This window comes from Eumetopias jubatus, unplaced genomic scaffold, assembly GCF_037043125.1.
Source record: "Eumetopias jubatus isolate StellerSeaLion01/CBP00866 unplaced genomic scaffold, mEumJub1_p1.0 scaffold_6, whole genome shotgun sequence".
Taxonomy (NCBI): domain Eukaryota; kingdom Metazoa; phylum Chordata; class Mammalia; order Carnivora; family Otariidae; genus Eumetopias; species Eumetopias jubatus.
The window spans coordinates 97,548,950-97,575,193 of NW_028274812.1; the positions used below are offsets into that span (position 1 = coordinate 97,548,950).

The 26,244-nt window shown below is 41.2% G+C and overlaps 1 protein-coding gene across 1 annotated transcript in view; it reads right to left on the reverse strand.

Moving 5' to 3' along the window:
• The window catches only part of LRRC1 (leucine rich repeat containing 1), a 125,929-nt gene that overhangs the window by 57,412 nt on the left and 42,273 nt on the right, over positions 1 to 26,244 (reverse strand). The window contains exon 2 of the mRNA XM_028097827.2: positions 19,398 to 19,515. Within this exon, the coding sequence (XP_027953628.2) occupies positions 19,398 to 19,515 (118 nt within the window). The remainder of the gene's footprint in view (positions 1 to 19,397; positions 19,516 to 26,244) is intronic.

The window sequence follows — 26,244 nt, forward strand, 5'->3', positions numbered from 1 at the left end:
ACTCGGTACATCATATTGCTTCACTGAGAATTATTTACTACTTGGGTAAAACAAGGTTCTTGTGTGCCAAACAGTCTGGCTGATTAAGACAGTTTGAATGCTGAAATGCTGGTTGCCTGACTCGATCCTGCTTAAAAATATCTGGGATTGTCAAACAAGACTAAATATGAATGCATGATTCAAGTCTGCATTTGCTGCCACAGCTGTTCCTCTGGGTGTGCAGGGGGAAAAAAAATGCTAAATGGAAATTTTTTTCAAAGGCATCATCCCATTTATCATATTATTCCAATCACCACAGACTCACCCAGGCAGCAGGCGGCAGGCAGCCTTGTAGACAAAGGCATAATTCCTGCCTGAGCAGCCTTCCCCGTGTCTGTGAAGGCACAACGCAGAGCAGAAGGGCAGACATGGGTCTCTCCGCGCAGCGCCACAGGGGCACCTTTGTCAAAGTTTTATTTTGGAGTCTTGGTAACTTGTGCTGCCAAAAAACTTTCCCAGCCCAGAAAGTTTTCACCTAATTCTAGCCACAATTACCAAAATAACCTTCACGCCTCAGCTTTTCCTCCCCAGCAGAGTTCTGGCTAAGCAAACACAAACATGTCTTGAGACACAAGATCCCGATGTGCAAATATAAAAACAAATCAACCAAAAAGTAAAAAAGAATTACAGAATGTTAGGTTTCATATAGAATAATGGGAAAGGAATAAAAACAGGTGGACAGTTTGGCATTTCTTTTTACTTACCCTCCTCTCAGAACAAAATTCTGAATATTGCCTACTTAAACCTCTCAGTAACAGCAACTAAATACCAAAAACTAAAAAACAGTATTTGTATTCATCCCCTACTTCAACATTCACTCAAAACTGTGGCTTTTTTAAATTATTCCCATTTAATAGGGACAAAATTACAACAACTAGTATTTATGCATCAAAATTCTCTAGGGAAATTCTAAGTCTTCCAATGGATGAATGCTCTTGATCCAAAAAATTAAGTCTTCAACTCTGACCCCCCGTCTCCTCCATCTCCCCTGGACCACAAGACTCCCTCCCCTGAAGTCCAAATCAGGGCCTGTGGTCAGACCCCTCCTTTGCATGAATTCTATGGGCTTGCTTCCCTGTCTCATGTTACCTTTCTTTTTTTTTTTTTTAAGATTTTATTTATTTATGTGACAGAGAGAGACAAGCGAGAGAGGGAACACAAGCAGGGGGAGTGGGAGAGGGAGAAGCACGCTTCCCGATGAGCAGGGAGCCCGATGTGGGGCTCCATCCCAGGACCCTGGGATCATGACCTGAGCCGAAGGCAGACGCTTAACACCTGAACCACCCAGGCGCCCCTCACGTTACCTTTTTAAGTATACTTAATCTTTGCATGAGCATCTGTGACTCCTGTCAACTGAAATAAGCATCCTACTAAACTTGGTGTTCTCTTCTCACACCCCCACACCATGCACAGTGTTTGTGAATTGACAGACTCAACCACAGGCTAGAATGAGTCATTCAGACTCCTAAAATCACTCTGAGTAACACAAAGAATAGATGAGAGGTTGCAGGGCTAGGAGTGAACAATGCAGTTCTCCAGAAGGGCAGGGAGAAGCCATGTGGCCCATATAAACTAGCCAAAACACGGATTCTCAACTACTGTCACCAGCTCTTTCCGATTCACAGACCCTAACCCAGGTCTACTAAAACCACTGAGTGCCCCAGAGGCTGGGGATTCTCAATTTCAGAGTACAATCACTGGGAGCACTTACTTGATGATAGCACTGGACCCCTTTCTAGCAACTGTTTCTCCAGGTCTAGGGTCCAGGGAAGGAATCTGCCTTTTTAATGCAACACTCCTGGAGATTCAGATAAAGAGGGTCTTAAAGCTGCCTCTGAGAAACACTGAGGCATTTAACTTAATTGGTTCTCAGTCCTGACTGCCTACCAGAACCACCTGGGGCCAATCATCACCTGAGATTCCAATAAGTCGACCTGGGCTGGGATTAGGGCAGTACTTTAAAAAGGGCTGAATCTAGTATGCAGCCATGTTAGGAACCACTAATGATGAGGCCCTGGTCATTTTAGTGTGCATCTGACAATTACTCGTAGTTCCCGTCCATAATTTACCTCCATAATAAAGCTATCTCTGCTCTTAGATTGAAGCAGAGCCAACATGTAAAGACTGTGTGTGCTGAAGGCTGGATTAGGTTGCCTCGAAGGGGACATAAAACAGCAACATAACAAGGGAAAGCTGTTTTGTTGTCCAGTGGAAGACGGGGAGAGGGTGGAAAGGGGGTACAGTTTGAATCTAATTGAACCACCTCCTTCCCATTTTTAAGTAGAATAAATTTTCTTAATGTTTTATTTATTTATTCATGAGAGTCAGAGAGAGAGAGAGAGAGAGAGAGAGAGAGAGGCAGAGGCAGAGGGAGAAGCAGGCTTCCCGCCTAGCAGGGAGCCCGATGCGGGGCTCGATCCCAGGACCCCGGGACCATGACCTGAGCCGAAGGCAGACACTTAACCATTTGAGCCACCCAGGCGCCCCTAAGTAGAATAAATTTTTAAGAAATCCCTCTCCTTACCGGTACTACAAGTATACCTTTCCAAAAGTAGCCCTTTAAAAAAAAAGAGGTTAAACTAGAAGAGTGCAAAAGGTATTCTGAAAAGGGCTCAAAAACATGTTTTTATGATTCAAAGAAATACTGTAGAAAAACAGCTTAAAAATTACAAATTGGCAACTGACAGAAGAAAAGGTATGCTATTTATAATGCATTCAATTTCTTAAAAAGAAACATATCAAAACTTACACGTTAAAATTGGTATTATCCCCTTAAAGTAGTCATCATATGAAGCAAGCATATAAATCCTGCTGGTACCGATACTTGCTAAATGTTCTGGAGCTCTTTCTAAGAGTTACAATGAGTGTTTCTTATAATTCAATGTTTTGAGAAAATCTTGCAGAACCAATGCTGTTTCTGTGAATTATAGAAAATTCAGTCCTGACCAGTATAAAACATACTGTGTTTCAGCTGAACATCACTCTGAAGATGATCTATTATGGCAAGTGTGGTTCTATTCTCATACCCTAAAGCAAGCCTCACAGGTCCCCCATCCAAAGTTTAGGACGAAAAGGGTTAGAAAGAAGGGGAAATGTTTGCTTTTTTGCTGAAGGGTAATTCGAGTTCTTATAATAGACACTTGATTTTTGGACTGGTCAAAAATCATCTCCTGTACTTAAGCCATTATTCTATGGATTTAATTGAAGGCAAGAAAGGTCAGATTGTAAAGACATCCATTTAGCCTAAATGGTGTTTGGGATCTTGACCCCACCAGGAACTGTATAGGTTCTGTTAGGCTCCTAGCTCCAATTTAAATTTATATGAGTTTTCCTGAAGATTGAAATGCAAACTCCAGGGATCCTGCCCTGGAAATTCTGATTGCGCAGTCCTTATGTAAGGTGGGAATATGCCATTTTAACAAGGATTCTAACGGAGGCAGTCTCAAGCCCACCTGGAGAAACACCACTCCAAGTGAATGAAGACCATAACCTGAAGTCTAAATTTCTAGACAGAAGGAATACTTGGTCTCACCATTCCTAAAAGCCCCTTCTTCTGTGGTCTGATTATCAGCAGGCCATTCTGATCTTCCCTTTCAAACCTGTAAGTACGGGTTTGCCCATACAGTCGGAACACTGGCCTGTCATCTCTTGGACAGAATTATTCCTCCTGCTGCTATCTATGTGATAGCACCCCCACTGCCTGACACAGACAGGATTTACAGTAAAAGTTTCCAAACCGCTTGAACTTAATGCAGAAGTTCAGATATACTCCTTTTTAAGAACGTAAAATGCATTATAAATAGCTCACCTTCTAACTCCATGGGAAGTGCTAATCACCCCTGACAGTCATCTACCAGTTTCTGAATAGATTAACTTTATTCACATAATCAAAGAAATTGGCATCCTCAGGCTGGATAAAGGGACTACAGACTCTGTCCCTTGTCACGCAGTACCATCCATGTAATAAGCGCTCCTACATATCAAAAGGTGACAAAAATAGGTGCTTTCCTCTCAGCCAGTGTCTCTTTGAAATTACAATGGAAGGAATGGAAGCAATGCTCATAAGGGCTAAAGCCCAAGAGATTCACTCATTTGTTCACTTATACCTTCATCATTTGTTCCTTTATCCATTTATTTAAGGAACCACCTATGTGGCAGAAAGTAAGGTGAATACGAGAGGCACAGTCTTGGTCCACTGTGATCCACAATCCAGTGACTGAGAGAGGTTTCATAAAAATAAGCCCAATATCGTGTGACACCCAACACTGGCAACCTCAGCCAGGGCCGGGAGAGTCTGGAAGTAGAAAAGGCAGGTTGCTGACTTTCCTTTTACTTGGCTCCATCGAGTTTTTATAATGACCGTATACTGCTTTTATATTAAAAAAAAAAAATTGTAAGGAGAAGTAAACTTGAAAACACCAAGGGTACATGCAATTATTATGGGTCTTGGACAGAGAGAACTCTGTCTGTGGTCTTCAATACTTAATATGTGATAACCAGGCTTAAAATGTCCAGAGTCCACTCTGGTCCTAGCCCTAGTTAATGACCTGACTCCAGGAGAAGAATATCGGTGGCCAGTTACCCCCACCTTTTGCCTTCTCGGTCTGCTTTTCTGGCAGCAGCAAAGCCTGCATAGCTCATTCCCAAACATGTCCACATTACAACCAGAGGGTTATGAAATTCCTCCATTAATTATATCACAGTTAGCTGTCCAAGACATACAGCACCATCATGACCGCTCACATCCCTGAGAACTGGCAGATCCAGCAGGAAACAGTGACTACTGCTGTTTCCTCCTGGAAACGGTGATTGTTGGTGTTTTTCAAGCCTTCCTCTGATCTCTCAGAGTCCAGGGAAAAACATAAAACAACAAATGATGTGCACTGTAAACCACTTTTGACATCGCTTTTGTTGTCACAGATGACCTCCCAGATGGCAAAACCAATGGGAACTTTTCAGTCCACGTTTATTGACAGCTCCACCCCATTTTACGCTGCCGCCTTTCCGGATGTGCCTCCCTCCCTGCCTTTGGTCCCGCCTTTGGTTAAGCTCCTGTGACTCTCCCATGGCTCACCAGTCCTTTCACCAGGGTGCTCGCAAAGGTGCTGCCTTTCTACAGCCTGTGCCTATAGCTTCAGCCATGACAACAACGCCATCCATTAATCTGCAAGCTTTAGCTCCATCCCACAAGCTCAATCCCCTCTATGACAGTTAATGTGATGACACCGCTCGCCATTCTACTGCTGGGCCTTTTCGACAACGGTGCTGACAAATCCTTCTGCTGTTCCTTCCCAGAATCTTAGAGGGGGCCCTCTTCCTCTGCTTTCCCTGAAACTAATAGTCTGCATGCTCATCTCCCCCTTCCAACACCATATCCTCCCTCCTCTCTCTGTGAGTGACCTCATTCATGCCCGTAGCTTCAACCATCACCTACACATGAATGACCCCCAAACCTTTATCTCCTGCTCAAATTTCTCCCCCGAGCCTCAGACTCTTACACTCAGCTGCCTCCTGAACCACCTCCATTTAGATATCCCAAAGCATTTCATCCTCCACATGCCCACAAATACACTCATCTTTCCCCTCCAGGCCTGAGCTCTCTTTAATGTCTCCCATCTCTTCTGCACTGGGAAGTGAGAATTCATCCTCTCCCTCACCCTACCCCTCCACATCCAGCAATCTTCCCACTTGTCACCCGCACCCCTCGTCTGGTATCTCCTTTTCTCCTGTTCCCCTCTCTGGTCTTTCCACCTCAACGTGGCCTTCTGTATCCAGGCTGCTCTCCATCAACTCCATGTTCCTGCTAGCGCCAGGGTGAGATGTAAGCCACTCCCCTTCCTGGAAACCATTTCATAGCTCCCCACAGCTTTCAAGAAAACATTCCTTAGCCATGCATACAGAACCTTCATGATCTCACTGCCATGCACTCCAGTAATACCTTGCATTTCCCAAATTCACCAGGCTATTTCAAACCCTCAGACCCACACTCCTGCCATTTCATCTGCCCAGAAATATCCTTCCTGTACTTTATCTCTACCTGCTACTTGTTCCTCAGAGCTTGAGGGTCATCCTTCCCAGGGGGAATCCTTCTTCATATCCCCTTCCCCAGGAATGATCAGAATGATCAAGATCCTCCCTCCCTAGACTCCTTCAGGCATTCTCTGAGATTTTCCACATAGTCCTGGTATCGCAGATGGACTTGGTCCCTCCACTCCTGTACCCTAAGTCCCTTGAGAGCCATCACTAAACCGACTTGCTATCTCTAGCTCCCAGCACGTACCTTACATACCTGGTGCTGGTTAAAAATTCAAGAAGTGACTAAAACTTATTCTAAAACTCTGTTCTTGCTCCAACCTACCTTATCTCAGTGAAACAAACATTCTAGCCAAGACTTTACAAGTGCTTTGTTGTGCTTTTCATAATGAAATCTGATGCCTTTATTTAGAACATTTCTTTGAGCTTATCTCTTCCCATATGGGTCCCTAAGGAAGGTCAGAAGAGTTGGTAACACAGAAAAGAGGGATTTTGGAGATAAGATTAAATTCAATTGGCAGCAGCAAAGGGCTCCAGAGGACCAAAGCATCTGCTCGGAAAATGCCAAGCAGCTACAGGGAGGAGATCTCTCTGCCATGCTCCAATTAGTCAAAGCTGAAGGTTGACCAGTCCACGACAAAAGCCAAAGGCAGGGACCTTAATGTAAAGGAAGAGCGACAGATACCTGTTCTAACTGCCAATGTGCAAAGGCCCTGAATAGACTGATGATTTAAAAGGTGTGTGAGGAGGCACAGAGCAAGTTGTGACTTCCTGATGCAAAGGTGCTCCCTGTAATTGTGATAAAGCACATGCCCATGGCATTTGACTCAACTTATGGCTAACTTCAGGCTGGACCAGGCCCTTGCCATGCTGTGGCTCTTCAGTCCTAGTCAGTTAAACAGAGAGGCCGCTATGCAAATAGTCAGCTGAGGAAAGGAGAAACGCCAGTGACCTGCTCAGGCCCTCCAGCGGTGAGCTGCCTCCCCCTCTTAGCCTGGGCCTCCCCTGCAAGAGCTCAGTCCCCTCAGCCCTTCTGGTGTTAACTCAGGAATCCCTCCTGGCTCTGGGCTGCCTTTGTTTTGGACATATGTCAAGTTATCAGTGCTCGGTCCTCCCACTCTTGTCTAATTTGCTCAGACCCCCTTGTTCATCTTGACCCACTGCTCATCAGCCCAGTTGAATGGAATAAGGCCTATTCTTTAAACACCTCACAAAACCATCAAACAAAAGTGGAACTACAAGGTTAAATACTTCAAGATATCAACTCTTAACGTGTAATGGTACTTGCACCAAGCACCTTCACAAGCAAAGTATATGTTAGGTAAATACAGAACTAATTGCTTCACAGTACCTTAAAAGCAGGTGAGCACGTATGCTTGGTCTGCTTCTGCCCACATTCTTTCCGTATGTACCTCTGTAACTACATGGCCGTAGGAGCTACCTGTGCCTCCCTGACTTCTTTCAACACAAAAATCCCAAATCAGGTAGAAACTTCTAAACTGCTTATTCACCTCCTCCTTCACTCTGTCTGTTCAATCCCCCTGTCTTGTCAGTTACTTACCTAACACCAATCCTACCTTTGAAACCTACAGCTTCCTGCTGTGTTAAAGTTACAGATCTGTTCATATTTTCTCCAGAAAGATAAGAAGGTAGGAGTTATTAACTAATCTGCCTTTTAAAACACTTAAGTATTTAACAACAATGAGATGGGAAACGCTCACAACCCATAATAAGTGAATAAAAGTAAGATACCTGTGCTGCATAATCCTGATTTTGTGAAACTGGTAATAAAAGGAAAAAGAAGATAAATAAAATATATTAAAAAACATTACTGATGATTATTTCTCAGCAGTAGGATATAAAATTTTTATACTGGGGAGACAGAACTGTGATTTTGGAGTCTAACAAGCCTGGGATCAAATACCAGTTCTACTACTCATTAGCCATGTGCCCAAGAAAAAAGTGTTTAATCTAAGACTCATTTTGTTTTGATTGAGGTATAATTGATGTATAACCTTAAAGTTTCAAATATGCAGCATGATGATTCAGTATTTGTACATACTGTGAAATGATCACCATGACAAGTCTAGTTAACATCTGTCACAAGTCTTTTTTCTCGTGATGAGAACTCCCGTGGTGAGAACGTAGTCGTAGGGTTTTTAGTTTTTTGGGTTTTTTTTCTTGTGAGAACTTTTAAGATCTACTCTAAGCAACTTTCAAGTATGTAGTACAGGGTTACTACCTATAGTAACTGGGCTAAATATTACATTCCCATGGCTTATTAATGAGACTCCGTTTTCCCATCTGTAAAAAGAGGATACAAGTGTACTTCTTGGAGATGATCCGAGGATTAGATGAGATACTATAGGAGATGATACACAGGAAGTGCTCAGCCTTCCAGCTGCTACAGAACTGGCACCCAGTAAATATTCTGATAACAGAGATTCACACAGTTCTCTTGGTTTTCCAGGAATATGTCTTTCTGTTACCCTATTATTGATTCTTAATAATGGAGAGCTATACCTGCTTCCAAGGGACATTCCTGTTGTCTAATCTCTTTCCTTTCAAAGGTAAAAATCCTACCCCGTCTTAGTTTTGGGCTTTCCTTGTTCTACACTTCTAGCAAGGCACCAATCTTATGTGATTGAGAGCTTTTGCCAAAACAGTACAATTACCTTAGAAGTGTGACATCGCAGCTTACTGAGAAAAAGCCCCACATCTTTCATTAGATGATGTTCCATTTCTGGCCAAAGAAGATTTACAAAGCACCCCTTAAGGTGGGCCACTTCTACAGGCAACTGAATTCATTTACTATGTAGATTTCCAGGAGTTTAAATGTCTTCAAATGATTTTTCCATTTTTATCTCTGAATCTGGGGAGTACCTGCTCATAATATTGTCTACATCCTTTTCCTAACATCCACTGAAACTAACAGCCCTACCTTGATCATCTTCAATATGCCCCAAAAATAATTAGCAGGGCCACTCCTCTGGGTTTCTTACCTCAGCCCCACCATAAACAGGAGTCTGCTTTGGGGCACATCACAACTTCTTCAAGCCTCAGTTTGCTCATCATTCACCCTGAGGTGCTTCTACCCATCTCCCAGGATAGCGTGTGTGTGAGACAAAACACAGGTGCCTGCCCTTGGTAGCCAGTGTCTAGACGGCACCTGAGGCGGGAACCTCCCTTGCCTGCACCACTCCAGCCTTCAAACTGGTGGTGTCCTCACCCCTGCCCTGCCTTCCTAATCCCACACTGCTGGTTCAGACCTCCGGGGCGGACATGAAGACGGTGATGGCATTAATTACAGCAGCTAACACTGGGTACTCATTATGCACAAGGCACTGTTCCAAGCACTTTACATACACAGCCTCTTTTAAGGGTGACAGCACTTCTGTGAAGTCGGTGCTATGATAATCTCCACTTTACCGATGAAGAAACTGAGACACAGAGAGGTTAAGTAACTTGTTGGAGATGGTGATTCCTGGCTTGAAAACCTTTAATTTTGCCTACAGCAAATGCTTCAAACATTCCCCCAATATAAAATTCTAATTTTCAAAATATATTTTAGTTTCTAAAAATTCAAATTAAAAAACATACTTGCATAGGTTTTATGCTAATTATTAGGATCAGTGGCTATCAATCATGTTCATCTATGCCTGGGTTTAAAAACTTTTTGTGCAGATGTGGGAAGGAAGGCTACCTCATCCTCCTATGGGCATGTATCTAAATTTCCTATAAATGAATCACTCACTGGGAGGTTGGGACAGTGCAACAGAATCTTGCGAGAGTGTGTGTGTGTGTGTGTGTGTGTGTGTGTGTATGTGTGTGTGTGTGTGTTTACTAGGGCAGCATGTGATCAGTGACATAAAAATCATACAATTCCAGCATTCAAATATTTGCCAGTTGTGACAGATGATGCCAGTGCTTACCAATAGTGAGGTTTCCCTTCTATACAAGTATCTAATTGCATTTCCCAGCGCCTTCCAGTTAAGTTAGGGACATAAAATTGGCCAGTAGAACGTGGATGGAAATGATGTACAGCACTTCTCGACATGACCCATAAAAACTGCCCATGCAGGGGCGCCTGGGTGGCTCAGTTGGTTAAGTGTCTTAACTCTTGATTTCGGCTCAGGTCATGATCTCAGGGTCGTGAGATAGAACCTGAAGTCAGGCTCCACACTCAGCAGGGAGTCTGCTGGGGATTCTCTCTCCCTGCCCCTCCAACCCCGCATTCGGGCTCTCTCTCTCAAATAAATACATAAACCTTTAAAATAAAATTGCCCATGCACAATCCCCCAATTTCTCCCCCTCTCACCAAGGACCTTGGAGGCTATTAGTTGAGTGAAGATGTAGCATTACAAGAAGCAGCCTGGATCCTTGACTGTATAGAGCCTCTTACTACCTACCTCCCTAGTCTCTGCCCACCCACTTTGCCCCCGAAACACACATACACACTGGACTGTAAGTTGAGCAGTAATAAAGCTGAGCACTTGAGTTTTTGGCTTTTTTTTTTTTTTTTCCTTTAAATCGAGAGTCAGTCTATCTTGACAACTGCACAGAGCTTAGCATTTCACCTGACAGAACAAATCCTTTACAACACAGTAATAGTTATACAATAAAAAGAGAAAGAATCCCATAACAACTCATATAGTTTCAGTTCTTATTCTTACGCACTGGGTGCTTCTTTGATTTTTGATAAATCTTATAATTTTCAGTGAATATCTAAAAGACAAGCATTGAGATATTTGCATTTTTAATGATATTGTTGACTTTGTAAATCTATAAGAAACATTTGAAAAAAATCTCCAACAATAACAATGACACTAGGCTGAGGAATCCATTCATTATTAACTCCCTCCAAATTTACAACTAAAATTTAACGAGAATTTTTAAAGACTGCCTGATTTCAACTTCAAACCAAAAGAGCCCCATTCTTCCTTCAAGCTTCTTTCAAATCAGTTATAGTTACTGACATGGCTCTGCCTGTCCCCGCACTTTATTTATGTAACAGTGTAACAGCTGTTATGTGCAGTTCCTCACATAAGTCTGTTGTGCCTGTAGATTTACCTCCTTAAGGGATGGAAGAATAAGACAAAGAGCCTTACATAAATACAGTAGGTTTTAAGTAAACTTAAAGTAACTTAAGTTTTACTTAAAGTAAAAAAATAATTATTATTATTATGGGCTATAATTGGTAACTGTAAGCATAAAAAACAAGAGGCCAGGGTCCAAGGCTTTTTCAAAACGAAAAATAATTCAGAATCATAATTATTAACTTTGAGCAGATATGTTAGGTTAAGGATTTATTCAACACTTATAAAGATAATTTAAAAACCAAATCATTTCTATATAATCCTCAAGCTGCAGTTCTCAGTACTGCTCCTCAATCACTTTCTCCTTCTTGGATCCTTCATCCCTTTCTAAGTTGTGTCTTTTCCAGCTTAATAAGCTCAGAGCACCATTTGCATTCATGGAAGCATGTCTCTGTCACCATCCTGACAAAGAGATGCCATCCAGCCTTTAGCTGCCTAGGGGCTCAGCATCACTTGGCTCAAGGCAGATTCACATGACAAAGTAGGTGACCTCAAAATCAAAATGAAGCAATACAGCTGCTCACTTGCAATCACTTTGAGAGCTGGAAACTGTCAAAGTGATGCCTACCTAAATTGCCTAATTAAAAAATGAACAGAAACTGTCACCCCACATGTTGCAGTTTTGTTTTATTTCAGGAGAAACCATTTTTTTAAAAAAACAATTATTTTTGTTTCTCTAACTTTGCCTAAATTAGCTCTATGTAAATCCACCATTGTTTTTGGGAAATTTGGCATCTAACACAGAGCACAGCATTTAGAGACCAAGTGAATGAATGAAGTGGGCAGGAACAAGGGAGGGAGGCCGCCAAAGAATTTAGAACCTCAAACTAACCGAAGAGCCTGTTGACCTAAAAAATATATTCAGAGGTGTTATTCTCAAATTCAAAGGTTACCACCTCTATTATAAACCTGCTAATTAAAAAAAAAAAAAAAGCAAGAGAGAAAGTTATGTAAACCCACAACTTATTCACAAAAGTCACAGCTTTTCTGGTAACAGGGAAGTAAGCCATATTACCATAATAAATAGCCATAGTTTACTCTTCTATACATTCTGACAAAGCAAGTACAAGACAAGCAACCTAGGGAGACCCTTCTAGATGACAGGAAAAAGGATTCAGATATTTGGGAGAAAGGCTAAGAAAAAAATGTAAAAAGTGTCAAATATGGCCATCAAAAGGGATCTATAGAATCAAAGGTTTAATTTCTGTAGATTATCTGAAAATAAAAATGCATAATATTCAGACTTTATTTCACTAGTGGAATCACTGTGCAGCATATCTCCATAATAGTTTATTTAGCAAGCTTAGATTTTTTTTTTTTTTTAAGGCAGCTAATACTGAAAGAGAAATGTTAAAAAAATTTGTCTGTAGCCATACTGGATTCTTAGAAGATATGTGGTCATGAACTTCTAAGCCCTGTCTTTGTATTCTAAAAACAGATATACTGGAAAACACATTTAAAGGTATGCCTGCCCTTTGGTAGTTAATACATGGTTTTCAGAGCTGTTTCCACTGATCAGAAGTTTTATGGAACCCTTTCGAAACTGCTTTTTTTTTTTTAAGATTTTTTTTATTTATTTATTCATGAGAGACAGAGAGAGAGAGAGACAGAGAGGGGCAGAGGAAGAAGCAGGCTCCCAAGGAGCAGGGAGCCCAATGCGGGACTCGACCCCAGGACCCTGGGACCATGACCCGAGCCGAAGGCAGGCAGACAACCATCTGAGCCACCCAGGCGCCCTCGAAACTGTTATCTGAAGCAGATCCAGAGTAACGTAAGATTGTCAGTGTCCTGCTTTATTGCCGAAGTTGGCATTAAATGCCTAAGTTGGTGTTAAAAAATGTTTGGCTGTTTTTAAAAACCAATCCACTCTAAAAAGTAAAACTACTAGTCTGAGGATATGCAAAATCATACACTACAAATTCTGAAAGAGTTCCAAAAACATTTTGAGCAAAGGCTATGTTCTAAGAATTTCCCTTCTGATTTAACAATTTGCAACATTAAATTGTGATGGATTTTCAGTTTTATTAGCTAAAATATCATTGATGTTTCTTTACCATCCAAAAGACGGGGGAGGGACCTATTTGTAAAGTTTATTTCAACTTTTTCAGTGTTTGAAATGGTTTCTATACCCTTTTCACATTTCAACTCCCTGAAAAACAAAACAAAACAAAACAAAAAAAACCCTCTTTGTAGCATGTTAAGGTGATTAGAAATACCACATAAGTCTAATTTCTTTCCACCTCTGCTTTAAAAATAATTATTATCTGAAATTAAAACATGAAGAAAAGGCAATTCTATTTTTTTTTCTATATTAACCCTTCTTAACAAAAGTGAAGGTACAAGCTAAGACAGAGAAAGGGCTCTCATGATTGGAAAGTGGCAGTTCTTGCAAAGGTGAGACAGCAGGCTCTGGGTTGGAAAGCGTCCTGCTCTCCAGACACGAGGCAGAGTGGCCCATGGGGATTCCCTTTGTGGGATGTCTCCTGCAATACTTCAACAGTCCTGGTGACAAGAAAACTCGCCCACTGTAATATTAAGTCCAGCCGCTGGAGCAGGGCGTTAAATAGCGTGCTAAACTTAGGCCAGAATCTAAGGCAGTAGAAACGAGAAATCAATGGCTTGACTGTGGCAAGTCTGAAGTCTGCATGGGTAAAAGCTGGCTTCTGCCACACTTGTGGTGTGGGTGTATGTAGTTATTACTACAAAAAAAAAAAAAAAAAAGCTAACTGTTCCTAATTAAGTAGGAAGACTTTTAGGCACACTGGATTTATTGCTTGCCAGAAAGAGCTTTTTTCAGGGCATACTCAGAAGCACCAAGACTTGATGTTATACTAGGTCATTTCAGTAGGCTTCAAAACTGGCTTTGGATTTCATTAAACAAACCCAGAGCCACAGACCACAGACAGTGATCAGCATCTTGCGGCTGGACAGAGGACAGCTAACCCATGCATTTAATCAATGTCCAGCCTCTAGACTTTGTGGGACGATGACCCTGCTGGTAGACCGGCGGTCCATCCACTCACTCTAAAGTGTTGTCCTGGTGCTCGTGACGATTTGTACTAAAACAATCCTTTAGTTTCTTCGAGTCTGCAAAGCACTTAGCCAGGGTGTGAGGTCTCTGGCCATGTTTTTCTGTATGCGGTATTATTTGCCCCATAAGTGAAATAAATTCATAGGCTCTCTGGCATCTCAGTATTATTTGCCCCATAAGTGAAATAAATTCACAGGCTCTCTAGAATGAGATGCTCATACTAAGCAGTGGGATTCGTCCACACCAGCCATCCCTCCTTCACAATGCTGGCCCTACTGGTATAGCACCTGTATTCTCTAGTAGTTACCTCATTCTTTTAAATCCCCCTCCTCGAAGGTGAGTGAGATTTAGGTTTAAAGAAGCAAATTGCTTTAAGTCACTAACATGAATAAAAGCTACTGCCCCCAAATATAGTAGACAAATATAACACTAAATATAATATAGTGTTATTAAATTCCACAGAAGGCAAACCAAAAGGAATATTTTTTCTTAAATGGTAACTTTCTCAACATGACTCATTAAAAACGGCTGTTTCGCGGCTCCACTTAAAATCATCTCTAGCAGTACCAGTGGTGTATGCCTTGCACTTTGGGGAAAACTGAACTAAACGGATAATGATACAGTACTGTGATGTAAGTCAAATTACAGCATAGGCTATAAAATTCAAATTACTAACCCCTCAGGCAGGAAGCATGATGCATTAACAGAGTCTGCCTGAGATTCTTGGACAGCAAGATAGTACTGTGGGGTAATTAATACCTTTTCTTACGTATCTGGAGGTCGTTTCCCTCAAACAGCTAAAAATCAGTGAGCAGAGAAAACGGACAGAGTCCAGGCATTAAAGTATTTGCATTTTACCACAGAAAACTGCTTCAGAACTTAATTCAGGGCCGTATGGTTTCTTCAGGCATTTTAACACCATATTCAGATACCAATTTTATACACTCCAGGCAGCTTTTAATCTGTGTTCACGGGAAACACTCGTTTTTTTTTAATTCCAAGTTTATTTTAGCTATTTGCCTGATTAAAAAACTAATCCACTGTCAGAACATGAGAAATCTGCCACTTTCCCTGCCTCTCTCTGGGTCTGTGGGAAGCGATGTCTTGCCCCCCTCCTCGCCGGGATACGGCCCAACGCTGTCAGGAGAGGCCTGTCCATAGCTGGCCTGGTGCTGAGAAGCAAAGCCAGGGCTCCCACCCAGAGTCCTGCCTGCCGAGCACGTCCAGCCATTTTGGCGGCAAAACCATGCTCATCCCAAGCCTCTCTCCTTTTACCTATATATAACCTCCAAGCACCACTCTTTCTTCCTAAGCTCACTGTTCTTTCTAATACAACACACGATCCCCTTGACTTTGTGCCTGAAATAGCAGAAAACAAAGCCACCCAAGTCAGGGTTTGGAGGTCTTGGCGGTTCCTCTTGGCGTAGGACATTAGCCTGTAAAAACTTCTCCCCCCCTCATTGATAGATTTTTCTGGAAACAAACACAAAACTTGTCTTTTCTCCCTCACTTGAGCTAGGAAACACCAGGACAGATCTAATTTTGCTCCTGGAATGAAAGCCAACTTGAGCTTAGGTCAGCAACAGCATCTTACCCTGTAACCAGCAATATCCTGAAGGTTTCCTACCTTCCATGTGAGAAGGTGCAGGGCTGCTGGGAGCGGAGCAAAGTCATGCTCATAACCACATGAAGCTGCTGAAGGAACATTAGTAGTGAATTTGTGGGTAGCAATGGCTCAGATCCTGCTACTCGGCATGTTCGGTGGGATCAACAGGGTTGGCCGCCTCTGGGGGCTTCTTAGCAATGCAAAGTCTCAAGCCCTTCTCCAGACTTACTGCATCAGAATCCATATTTTAACAAAATCCTATGGTAATTCATTGCGTGTTCAGGTTTGACAAGCATTAATCCTATGACTTGAGTGGTCTGGTGTTAACACCTTGCCTTCCTCCTCCATGGTCAAGCAATGTTCTCTGGAAAATCAGGAACTGAGGAAGCCAATAAAGGTCCTACCATGACAGAGACAGCCCTGGCTGTGGATCTGCTACTACTCAGGGACTCGGCAGGGACTCAAAAGAACAGCCTCTCTGATCACGGAGGAGCAGCCTCTCAGCAGGAGCAACAGAAAACTAGAGGCTCCAACAGGCCTCCAGACATAAGCCCAAACCCTCACAAATGCCTGTATCCATACAAACTGGTAGTTTCACAATGCCTCTCAGGCTAGAGACGTTGCAACTTTTATTTACTTACTCAGTTGCCTAGGAAATTCACATTAATGTGATTTTATCTGCAATAATAATAATAATAATAGTAATAATAATAATGAGATGGAAGAGTGAGATTTGCCTGACCTGGAAATAGCTCAAGATCCATGTTCCTGTTGGTTACACTAAATGATGACCTTGTTCTGCTCTGTCCACATACACCGCACACACACATACAACACACACTCACAATACACCACATGCATACCATACACACACACACACACACACACACACACACACACACACACACACACACATATCCATGCTATTGAGCCAGAGCAAGGCACTAACCAATAGGGGGAAGGGGGCAGTTGACTCCCCTCGGCATTTCTAAATGAGCCTGAAAAGAAGGTGACAGGATCTGCAGGATCTTTCACAAAACTCCCAACACCTACAGAAGGAAAGGAAACATTTTGTGTCCTGACAACTGACTTTGGCGAAAGCTTAATTTCTTTCATCAGCATGCTGGAAGGTATAAAGGGACACATGCAAGGAAGCATGTAGCAGAATGTTTGGCAAGAAATAACTGATGTGAGAAGTGGTAAACTGGGGAGCTGCAAACAGCAACTGTCCACAGAGCGCCCGGTCACGTCAAACTGGGCATCTTCACGCTCTACGTGTCCCCTCTCCCAAATAATTAAAGCCAGTACTTCTCCTCCTTCTCAAGGATTTCGGACCCCTGCTTATTTCCCCTTCTAATGCCAGTTTCAAAACTGCTCTTCTATTTCTTCAGATCGTGTGATCTCAGTGACCGATTTCCTAAGTCACTGCTTCCTTGCAGAATTAATAGCCAGCTACTCTCTATAACAGAGATAACTTCTGCGACAAGGGAGAGCAGTTTCAATGATACGTACTTTAGATAAATGCGACATAGGATAGCCTTAGTGGCGATTGTGGCCTCAGACGCCTGTCCCATGCCATACTCCGGGTATAAGGGAAGCCGCCACACCTGTGCTGAGGGGCAGGGCCAAGCTTTGCATTGCTCGCCACCCCTGTCCTGGGGCAGCCGATTCCTAGGGTGTCCAGGGACCTGGAGTTTATGGTTTATATTTGGCTTAAAAAGATGAGCTGGGTCAACCATTCCTCACTTAGAAATCTGTCACTAGCAAATAGATGCCACAGCAGGGGCAGAAGCCAAAAAGTGCATGGAGAGAGACCACAACCACTTGGGCCTGGAGAGGCCAGTTCCAAGAGAGCAGATCGGCAGGGAGGGAAGAACAGAGCACAGACCAGCAGAAGCAGACACGCTGTAAGACAGAGAGAGGCCATGAAACTCCAAAGGTGGTATCAGATGCCGGCTCCCAGCCAATGCTTTTGAAATGTTAGCTCCATCCCTGTCCTTACAATTGAATACCCTCTACCTAAACCGATTTGGGTCCTCTGCAACCAAATAAGCCACTCCAAAATGCACTAAATAAATGAATTTATTTTTTATTTTAAAAAATAATTTTTTTTCACTTTTTGCATTACCTTCAAACCAAGAAATAATTCTCCAGAAAAATAAAAGTAGACCCTATGTCAAGAACATAGAGCCTTGGGGTGCCTGGGTGGCTCAGATGGTTAAGTGTCTGCCTTCGGCTCAGGTCATGATCCCGGGGTCCTGGGATCAAGCCCCACATCGGGCTCCTGGCTCAGCGGGGAGCCTGCTTCTCCCTCTCCCTCTGCCTCTCTCCCTGCTCATGCTCTCTCTCTCTCTCTGTGTGTCCCAAATGAATAAATAAAATCTTTAAGGAAAAAAAAAAAAAGAACACAGAACCTGGCCTAAAGACCATTTCCAGTTCATAGGATCTGGTAGGTGACAGAAATTTCACAGCTGTTAAAAGTAGGGGGTAAAATCATTTTTCCTCCTCCACATTTTCAATCAAGTACTGATTATCACTGCTTATTATCACTTACAACAGTGACCCACCAAAAATTTCCATATCTGAGCCTTGCAATTTCTGCAGAAGACGTGAGAATGCAAGATCCAGACCTGAGTTTCACTGAGAGGAAACTTGTAGATTTTTGCAGGAAAGCAAAAACAAAACACAAAACAGGTATGTAATAATGGAGAGAAGGAAAAGGATCATCATTTTTATAAATAATTCAGAGTACACAGGGGCCTGTCCCAAGGAAATCATACCAGAGTCTTTGCAAGAACTGAACTCCATCACTAAAGACAGGATCACTGGGAGCTGCCATTTTAACTTAAATTAATCGTGCAGGCTGAAACAGGCAGGGGTACCAGCCCGCTCTCTGGGAGTGCTGTCGGGGCTGTGATACCCGAGGTTAAACCAGGGTACCCATTCAAAAGTGAAAGGTTAAACAGGCTATAAATATCCCATTAGAACGTTCAAATAAAAAAGGAAGCACTTCATCATTCTAGTGAAATCTGCAAATCAAAATACACTCACAAACACACCACACAAACTCAAGTGGGCAGAACCACCAGTGGCCTAATTAGAAATAATTAAACTGACAGAGATGCCCAGACAACAAGCTGCTCTGTTCACTACAGGGAGACAGATTCTCAGAAGAGCATACCAAGCAACTGAACCACAGACGGAGGAATCAAACTCCCCCCAGGGAGGCTGCCCCTCACTTCAGCGCCTCCCAGCACTGGACAAATGACCACACCAATAGCTCTCAATGTCACATGCAGTAAAATGAGGGGCTGGGTTATATGACGTCCCAGTCCCCTCTCCAACTCTCTGAATCAGACTGAACCTACTTTGCGAAAATCATCACCTAAAAGTTGTGTTATATTTCTAAATACCTGCAAGCTGACTAAACTATTCAATAATAGCATTAATTTCATCCCCAAATTTATACATAGCTTCCCCATATCCATCAGAAAAAGCACCTCCAACAGCATTTATCCAGCTATATTTACTCAAAATCGCCCCTAGCACCAGAAGAGACAAATGGACAATTCAAGTGGAATCTTTTTCTTACCATTTCGAGACACATCAAGTTCCACCAGCTGCATGAAGTTTGCTATTTCTGGAGGGAGCCGCTGAATTTCATTATCACTAAGTCCAAGCTTTCGTAATTTGACTAGCTGGAAAAATTGCTGAAAGACAAAATAGTTTCACATGGGTCTCACATATATTTGCAATGTAAACTTTCTGCCCAATATGAAATGTAAAAGAATGTCTTTTAAAAACCAGTGAGGATTGTACCAATATCAATTTCCTGGTTTTGATATTGTAAAAGTCATGGAAAGACACTACTACTGGGCACAAAGGACATCTCTGTACTACTTTTACAACTTCCTATCAATCGACAATTATCTCAAAGTTTTTAAAAATGAGTAAGTAGCTCAATGAGAATGGTAATTACTCCTTCAAACTATCCAGTGGGTGGTCACATTTTCTACTTACAGAAACTGATATTAAATCTGCAGTGTTCAATGAACATACGTAAAAATTAGAAAATATTTTTAGAAGACATTTTAACAGGAATCACTATGTATCAGAAAATATATAAATATCCCACAAATGTGTAAAGAGAAAAAAAAATTGGTTTTGACCAATCTAAAGCAGAGCCTGCCCTGAATACTTCCATTAACCATGGCACACTGAGCACATGCCTTTTCCCCCCACACCTTTTAAAACTGTACTAAAATGACACTAAAAGAATGTATACAGAAATGGATATAAATATAAAAATATGAAATAAATGCATGACGACAATTAATAATGAGAGGGGACAAGAAGTACACCAGACATGCCACAAAATCCTTGAAGCCAGAAAACAGATGAACAAATGGGAACTAACAAAAGAATCCAAACAAAGCTGAAATCCAAGCCTGTGGAGTGAGGAGGAGTCAATAGGAAATTGGGTCCAGGTGACCTCAGAGAAGGAAGGAGAACTAGTTGAAAATTTATATAAAAGAACAGTTAGGTCCCCATATCTTCTTCTCGACACTGCAAAGCCAGGCAGGGGACTGGAAATTTCTTCTCTAGAAGAGTTGACTCTAAAGCACAGCTGAGGACAGGGATGAGGCACCCTACTAAAAACAGGGGGACTGAGTCAAAGCCCGAGCAGTGAGACCCCACCCTCTTCCCACAGCCAACTTCCCAGGCATGAGAACAGACCCTACAGACTCGAATTACAGTAGAGAGAAGCCCCAGGTTACAAGCCCCACCCTTGAACACAGAGCTTCAGACCATCACCCCCCCACCCCCCTCCCCTCCAAGTGTATGGATCTTTCATTTAAGCAAAGCCAGGGTTCTCTGGACACTTGAAGAAAGCACCTAACATGCAAGAGAGTACCTGTGTGTCCACACTTCAAATATGAAACAAATAGGATGTGAGAAAAAAACTTCATCAACCAAAAAATGTAACACCCTCAGAGAAATAAGAGAAAATGAAGCAATGTGATACCATAAAAAGCAAGCTTCAAAGAAGAATTAAGCTTTTAGAAATGAAAAAAAAACTGTAGGATTAATAAATAATCCAATAAAAGAGGTGAAAAATAGTTAACAAAATCCCTTAGAAAGTAGAATAAAAAGACTACAAGACAGATGTGGGAGAGAAAAAGACAGGAAAATTCAAGGATCAGTCCCACAAAGTATGACATCCAACTAATAGGTATTCCAAAAAGAGAACACAGGGGGCTTCAGAACATGCATTTTCTGGTTTGGAAAAGTCCACCACATGGCCAGTAAAATGAATGACAGGCATGTAAGAATACCAAGAAATATGAAATTTCAGAATGCCAGAAATAAGAAGATTCCAAAAGCTTCCAGAGACCAGGGGGTGGGTGTGGGGGGGGGGGGTCATAATAAAGAACTGGGAATCAGAAAGGTGCTGGACTCCACAGCAGCCTTGAAAGTAAGAAGGCCTTGGAGCAATGTCTTCAAAATTCCAAGAAAATATTATTCCCAACCTAAAATTACATACCCAACCAAACCATCAATCAAGTACGATGACAAAATAAAGACATTTTTAGACATGCATGGTCTCAAAAAAAAAAAAAAATGCATCTTCCTTGCACCTCAGGAATTCATTAAATGTGAGTATAAATTTCAAAGGAGGAGGATCTGAGATCCAACAATCAGAGAATCAACAAAACAGAGAGAGACAAAAGAAATTCCCAAGATAGAACAGTGAAGGGACTTCCAAGATGTCGGCTGACCAGCAGGCCCTGAGAGGGACCAGTCCACACTGCAGACAACAGGGAGGCTCCCAGAGGAAAGATTTTTGGGGGCAAAACACACATCTGTGGGATTATCTGATGTGTTTAAAAGTATCAAGAAGATTTGTTTACTGATAAATTAGAAACAAAGTAAGCAAAAAAGGAAGGAGATATTAATTTCAGGAAAAATACAAAGTATGAGAAGACATATTCATAATATAAATTTAAGACTTGGTTATGAAAAATACTTAGTCATAATGTTTTAATAGCTACATATTGATAAAAACAAAACTTGTGTTACATCAATATTGAGAGGATGGAGAAGAAACCATGAGTGTTAAAGTCTCATCTTCCATAGAAAGAAAACAAAAGATAACTACAAAGTGAAAAAAAAAAAAATCAAAATAAAAGCAAGCTTAGCAATGTGGGGGCATACAGCAGTAGAAACAGCTAAGAGCTGGGGGTTCTCAAGAGCCAGAAACTTCAGACAGGGAAGGCAAGAGGCTACTCTTCTTCACTGTCACACTATGAGGCTTATTGGATTTTTTTAAAGAAAACTATTTGCATATATTACTTTGCTAAAAGCAGAAATTGAATTTACAAAGGAAAAAGTCTCTATTAAGGTTACAGGTTGCTCCAAATGATAATTTTGAAAGATTCTAACATTTAATAAATGTCAGGTTTTTTGTTTTATTTATTTATTTATTTGGTAAAAGAGACTGTATACGTCTATAATCAAAAAGAAGGCACTATCATTTGGGAAGCAGTACGGCAATACATGGAACACAAGTTTTCAAGTTCACTGACATTGTAATGATACTTTTGAGCATCTGTCCTTGTAATATAATTGAAAATAAGAAAAACAAGCTACAATGCATAAGATGTCTTTGCATTATCAACAAAAATGAAAAACTGGAAAACATACATATCAAATAAGGGAAATGATATTTGATAACAATCAAATAATTCAATATTGAGTAAGCGACAGAAATGATTACTATAAAGGCCATATAACTTTAAAAAGACTTACAATGCAAATATAATTTTAAAAAGACAAAAATACAGGTACACTATGTAAAAGAGCATATGTGTATGTTGACAGGAAGGAAACACAAGAAAAAAAGTGATTTCAGGTGATAAGGAAAATACATAAACTTTATTTTTTAACAAAAAAGAAAGATATTTTTCAATAAAATGATGAATCTCAGCAAATGAATGCTACCAATTAGCTGTATAGGATAATGAAAGTGCTCAACGAAAGGACTAATCCTTTGGATTTCTTTAATCATACAGTTGAGGTTTAATTTCTTAAGGAAAGGTATTGAAATTTCTTGATGCTGGTTGTACAAAAGCATTAGGGGACACAAAAGCCATTCAAAAGAGTCACATATTTGAATAATTGAGCTTATGCCAATTGTTCAAAGAGGCTGACAGTTTCATAATGCATCAATGTGTTTACTCAAGCATAAAAAGCTCACTTTATTTTCCAGGAAAGATATAATAGCAACAGCACAAAACCATCACCAATTCCATACATTCAGGGGCCATTCAGAAATAATACAAGAAATCAAGTCCCTAAGGTACTCAGATCTACAGTGAATAATAAGTTAGTTTTACGACTGTGGCAACAACAGCATACAAATCTCCACAACCCGTAGAAATCATAACAGCAGGCAAATTTAAGTTTTGTTCTTCATGTTAAAAGCATCCTCAAAGAGACTGTCAGAAACACTACCTTCTTCAACTTGGGAAGCACATACCAGGTATCAAACAACCCTATCTGACAGGTTCCCCAAAATGAAAACATTAATTCCTAAATCCTTCCCTCATTGCCCTGATGGGATCTTAATTTATCATCCAAATGCTTTAAAATAACTACTTTCTTATAAGGTGGACACAATGCCACTAAGACTTCATGAAATCCTCAAGTTTTCAACTTCCTCAGATAGTCAGGGGGGGAGAAAACCAACAAGCTATAAGCCCTCCTGCCTCCTCTTTGACATTAGCCAGAGCACAGGAAGAACAATTCATGTAGCTGTCTTGGCAGGGCGCCGCAGCGCAGAGTGATCATGTGATGCAACACACAGACACCATTCTTCAACTATACCATGTTTGATTACAGCACACTGGCCCGCTTTAGAGGACACTGTGTACGATTACATGCAAAGGAACCCAAATTGCCTTGGCTCGTCATGCCACACCACAGGCTTCTTATAGCCATCCTTGTTTTTCGTAGATGCAGAGCCTATAATTTGGCTGTACAGCTCGTTTCCTTTTCCCATTCCCCACTTCTGACAAGATTCTTTTTCCCCTTCTTTTGGTAGAGTGTTAGTGACCTCCTTCTTCTTAGAAAGGGACATAGGAGTATTCTTGGGCTGCAGGGGTAGTTCAATTCACAAATCAATCAATGTGATACACCACATTAATAAAAGAAAGGATAAAAACCATATGATCCTCTCAATAGATGCAGAAGAAGCATTTGACAAAGTACAGCATCCATTCTTGATAAAAACCCTCAACAAAGTAGGGCTAGAGGGAACGTACCTCAATGTCATAAAGGCCAGATATGAAAGACCCACAGCGAATATCATCCTCAATGAGGAAAACTGAGAGCTTTTCCCCTAAGGTCAGGAACACAAGGATGTCCACTCTTACCACTGTTATTTAACATAGTACTAGAAGTCCTAGCCTCAGCAATCAGACAACAAAAAGAAATAAAAGACATCCAAACTGGCAAAGAAGAAGTCAAACTTTTACTCTTCGCAGACGACATGATACTATATGTAGAAAACCCAAAAGACTCCACCAAAAAATTGCAAGAACTGATACAGGAATTCAAGAAAATGGCAGGATATAAAATCAATGCACAGACGTCAGTTGCATTTCTATACACCTACAATGAAGCTGAAGAAAGAGAGATCAAGGAATTGATCCCATTTACAATTGCACCAAAAACCACAAGATACCTAGGAATAAAACTAACCAAAGAGGTAAAGGATCTGTACTCTGAAAACTATAGAACACTCATGAAAGAAATTGAGGAAGACATAAAAAAGTGGAAAAACATTCCATGCTCATGGATTGGAAGATCAAACATTGTGAAAATGTTTATGCTACCCAAAGCAATCTATACATTCAATGCAATCCCTATCAAAATACCATCAACTTTTTTCAGAGCTGGAACAAATAATCCCAAAATTTGTATGGAACCAGAAAAGACCCCGAATAGCCAAAGGAATGTTGAAAAAGAAAACCAAAGCTGGGGGCATCACAATTCCGGACTTCAAGCTGTATCACAAAGCTGTATTCATCAAGACAGTATGGTACTAGCACAAAAACAGACACACAGATCAATGGAAAAGAACAGAGAACTCAGAAATGGACCCTCAACTCTATGGTCAACTAATCTTTGACAAAGAAGGAAAGACTATCCAATGGAAAAAAAGACAAGTCTCTTCAACAAATGGTGTTGGGAAAACTGGACAGCCACATGCAGAAGAATGAAAATAGACCATTTCCTTACACCACACACAAAAATAGACCAAAATGGATGAAAGACCTAAATGTGGGACAGGAAACCATCAGAATCCTAGAGGAGAACACAGGCAACAACCTCTTTGACCTCAGCCACAGCAACTTCTTAGACACGTCTCCAGAGGCAAGGGAAACAAAAGCAAAAATGAACTATGTAATTTCATCAAGATAAAAAGCTTCTGCACAGGAAGGAAACAATCAACAAAACTAAAAGGCAACGTACGGAATGGGAGAAGATATTCACAAATGACATATCAGATAAAGGGTTAGTATCCAAAATCTATAAAGAACTTATCAAACTCAACACCGCAAAAATAAAAAATCCAGTCCAAGAAATGGGCAGAAGACATGAACAGACATTTCTCCAGAGACATCCAAATGGCCAACAGACACATGAAAAAGCACTCAACATTCCTCGGCATCAGAGAAATACAAATCCAAACTACAATGAGATACCACCTCACACCAGTCAGAATGGCTAAAATTAACAACTCAGGAAATGACCGATGCTGGCGAGGATGTGGAGAAAGGGGAACCCTCTTACGTTTTTGGTAGGAATGCAAACTGGTGCAGCCACTCTGGAAAACAGTATGGAGATTCCTCAAAAAGTTAAAAATAGAGCTACCCTACGACCCAGCAATTTCACTACCAGGTATTTATCCAGAGGATAGAAACATAGTGATTTGAAGGAGCACATGCACCCAGTGTTGATAGCAGCAATGTCCACAATAGCCCATATGTGTGTGTATATATATGTATATGTATATATACATATATATGTGAATATTAGCCATCAAAAAAGAATGAAATCTTGCCATTTGCAACAATATGGATGGAACTAGAGGGTATTACGCTAAGTGAAATAAGTCAATCAGAGAAAGACAAATACCATAAGATTTCACTCATATGTGGAATTTAAGAAACAAGACAGATGAACACACGGGAAAGGAAGGAAAAATAAGATAAAAAGAGAGGGAAGCAAACCATAAGAGACCCTAAACCAGGAAACAAACTGGAGGGGAGGTGGGGGGGGATGGAATAATTGGGTGATGGGCATTAAGGAGGGTACTTGATGTACTGAGTACTGGGTGTTACAGGCAACTGATGAATCACTAAATTCTACCC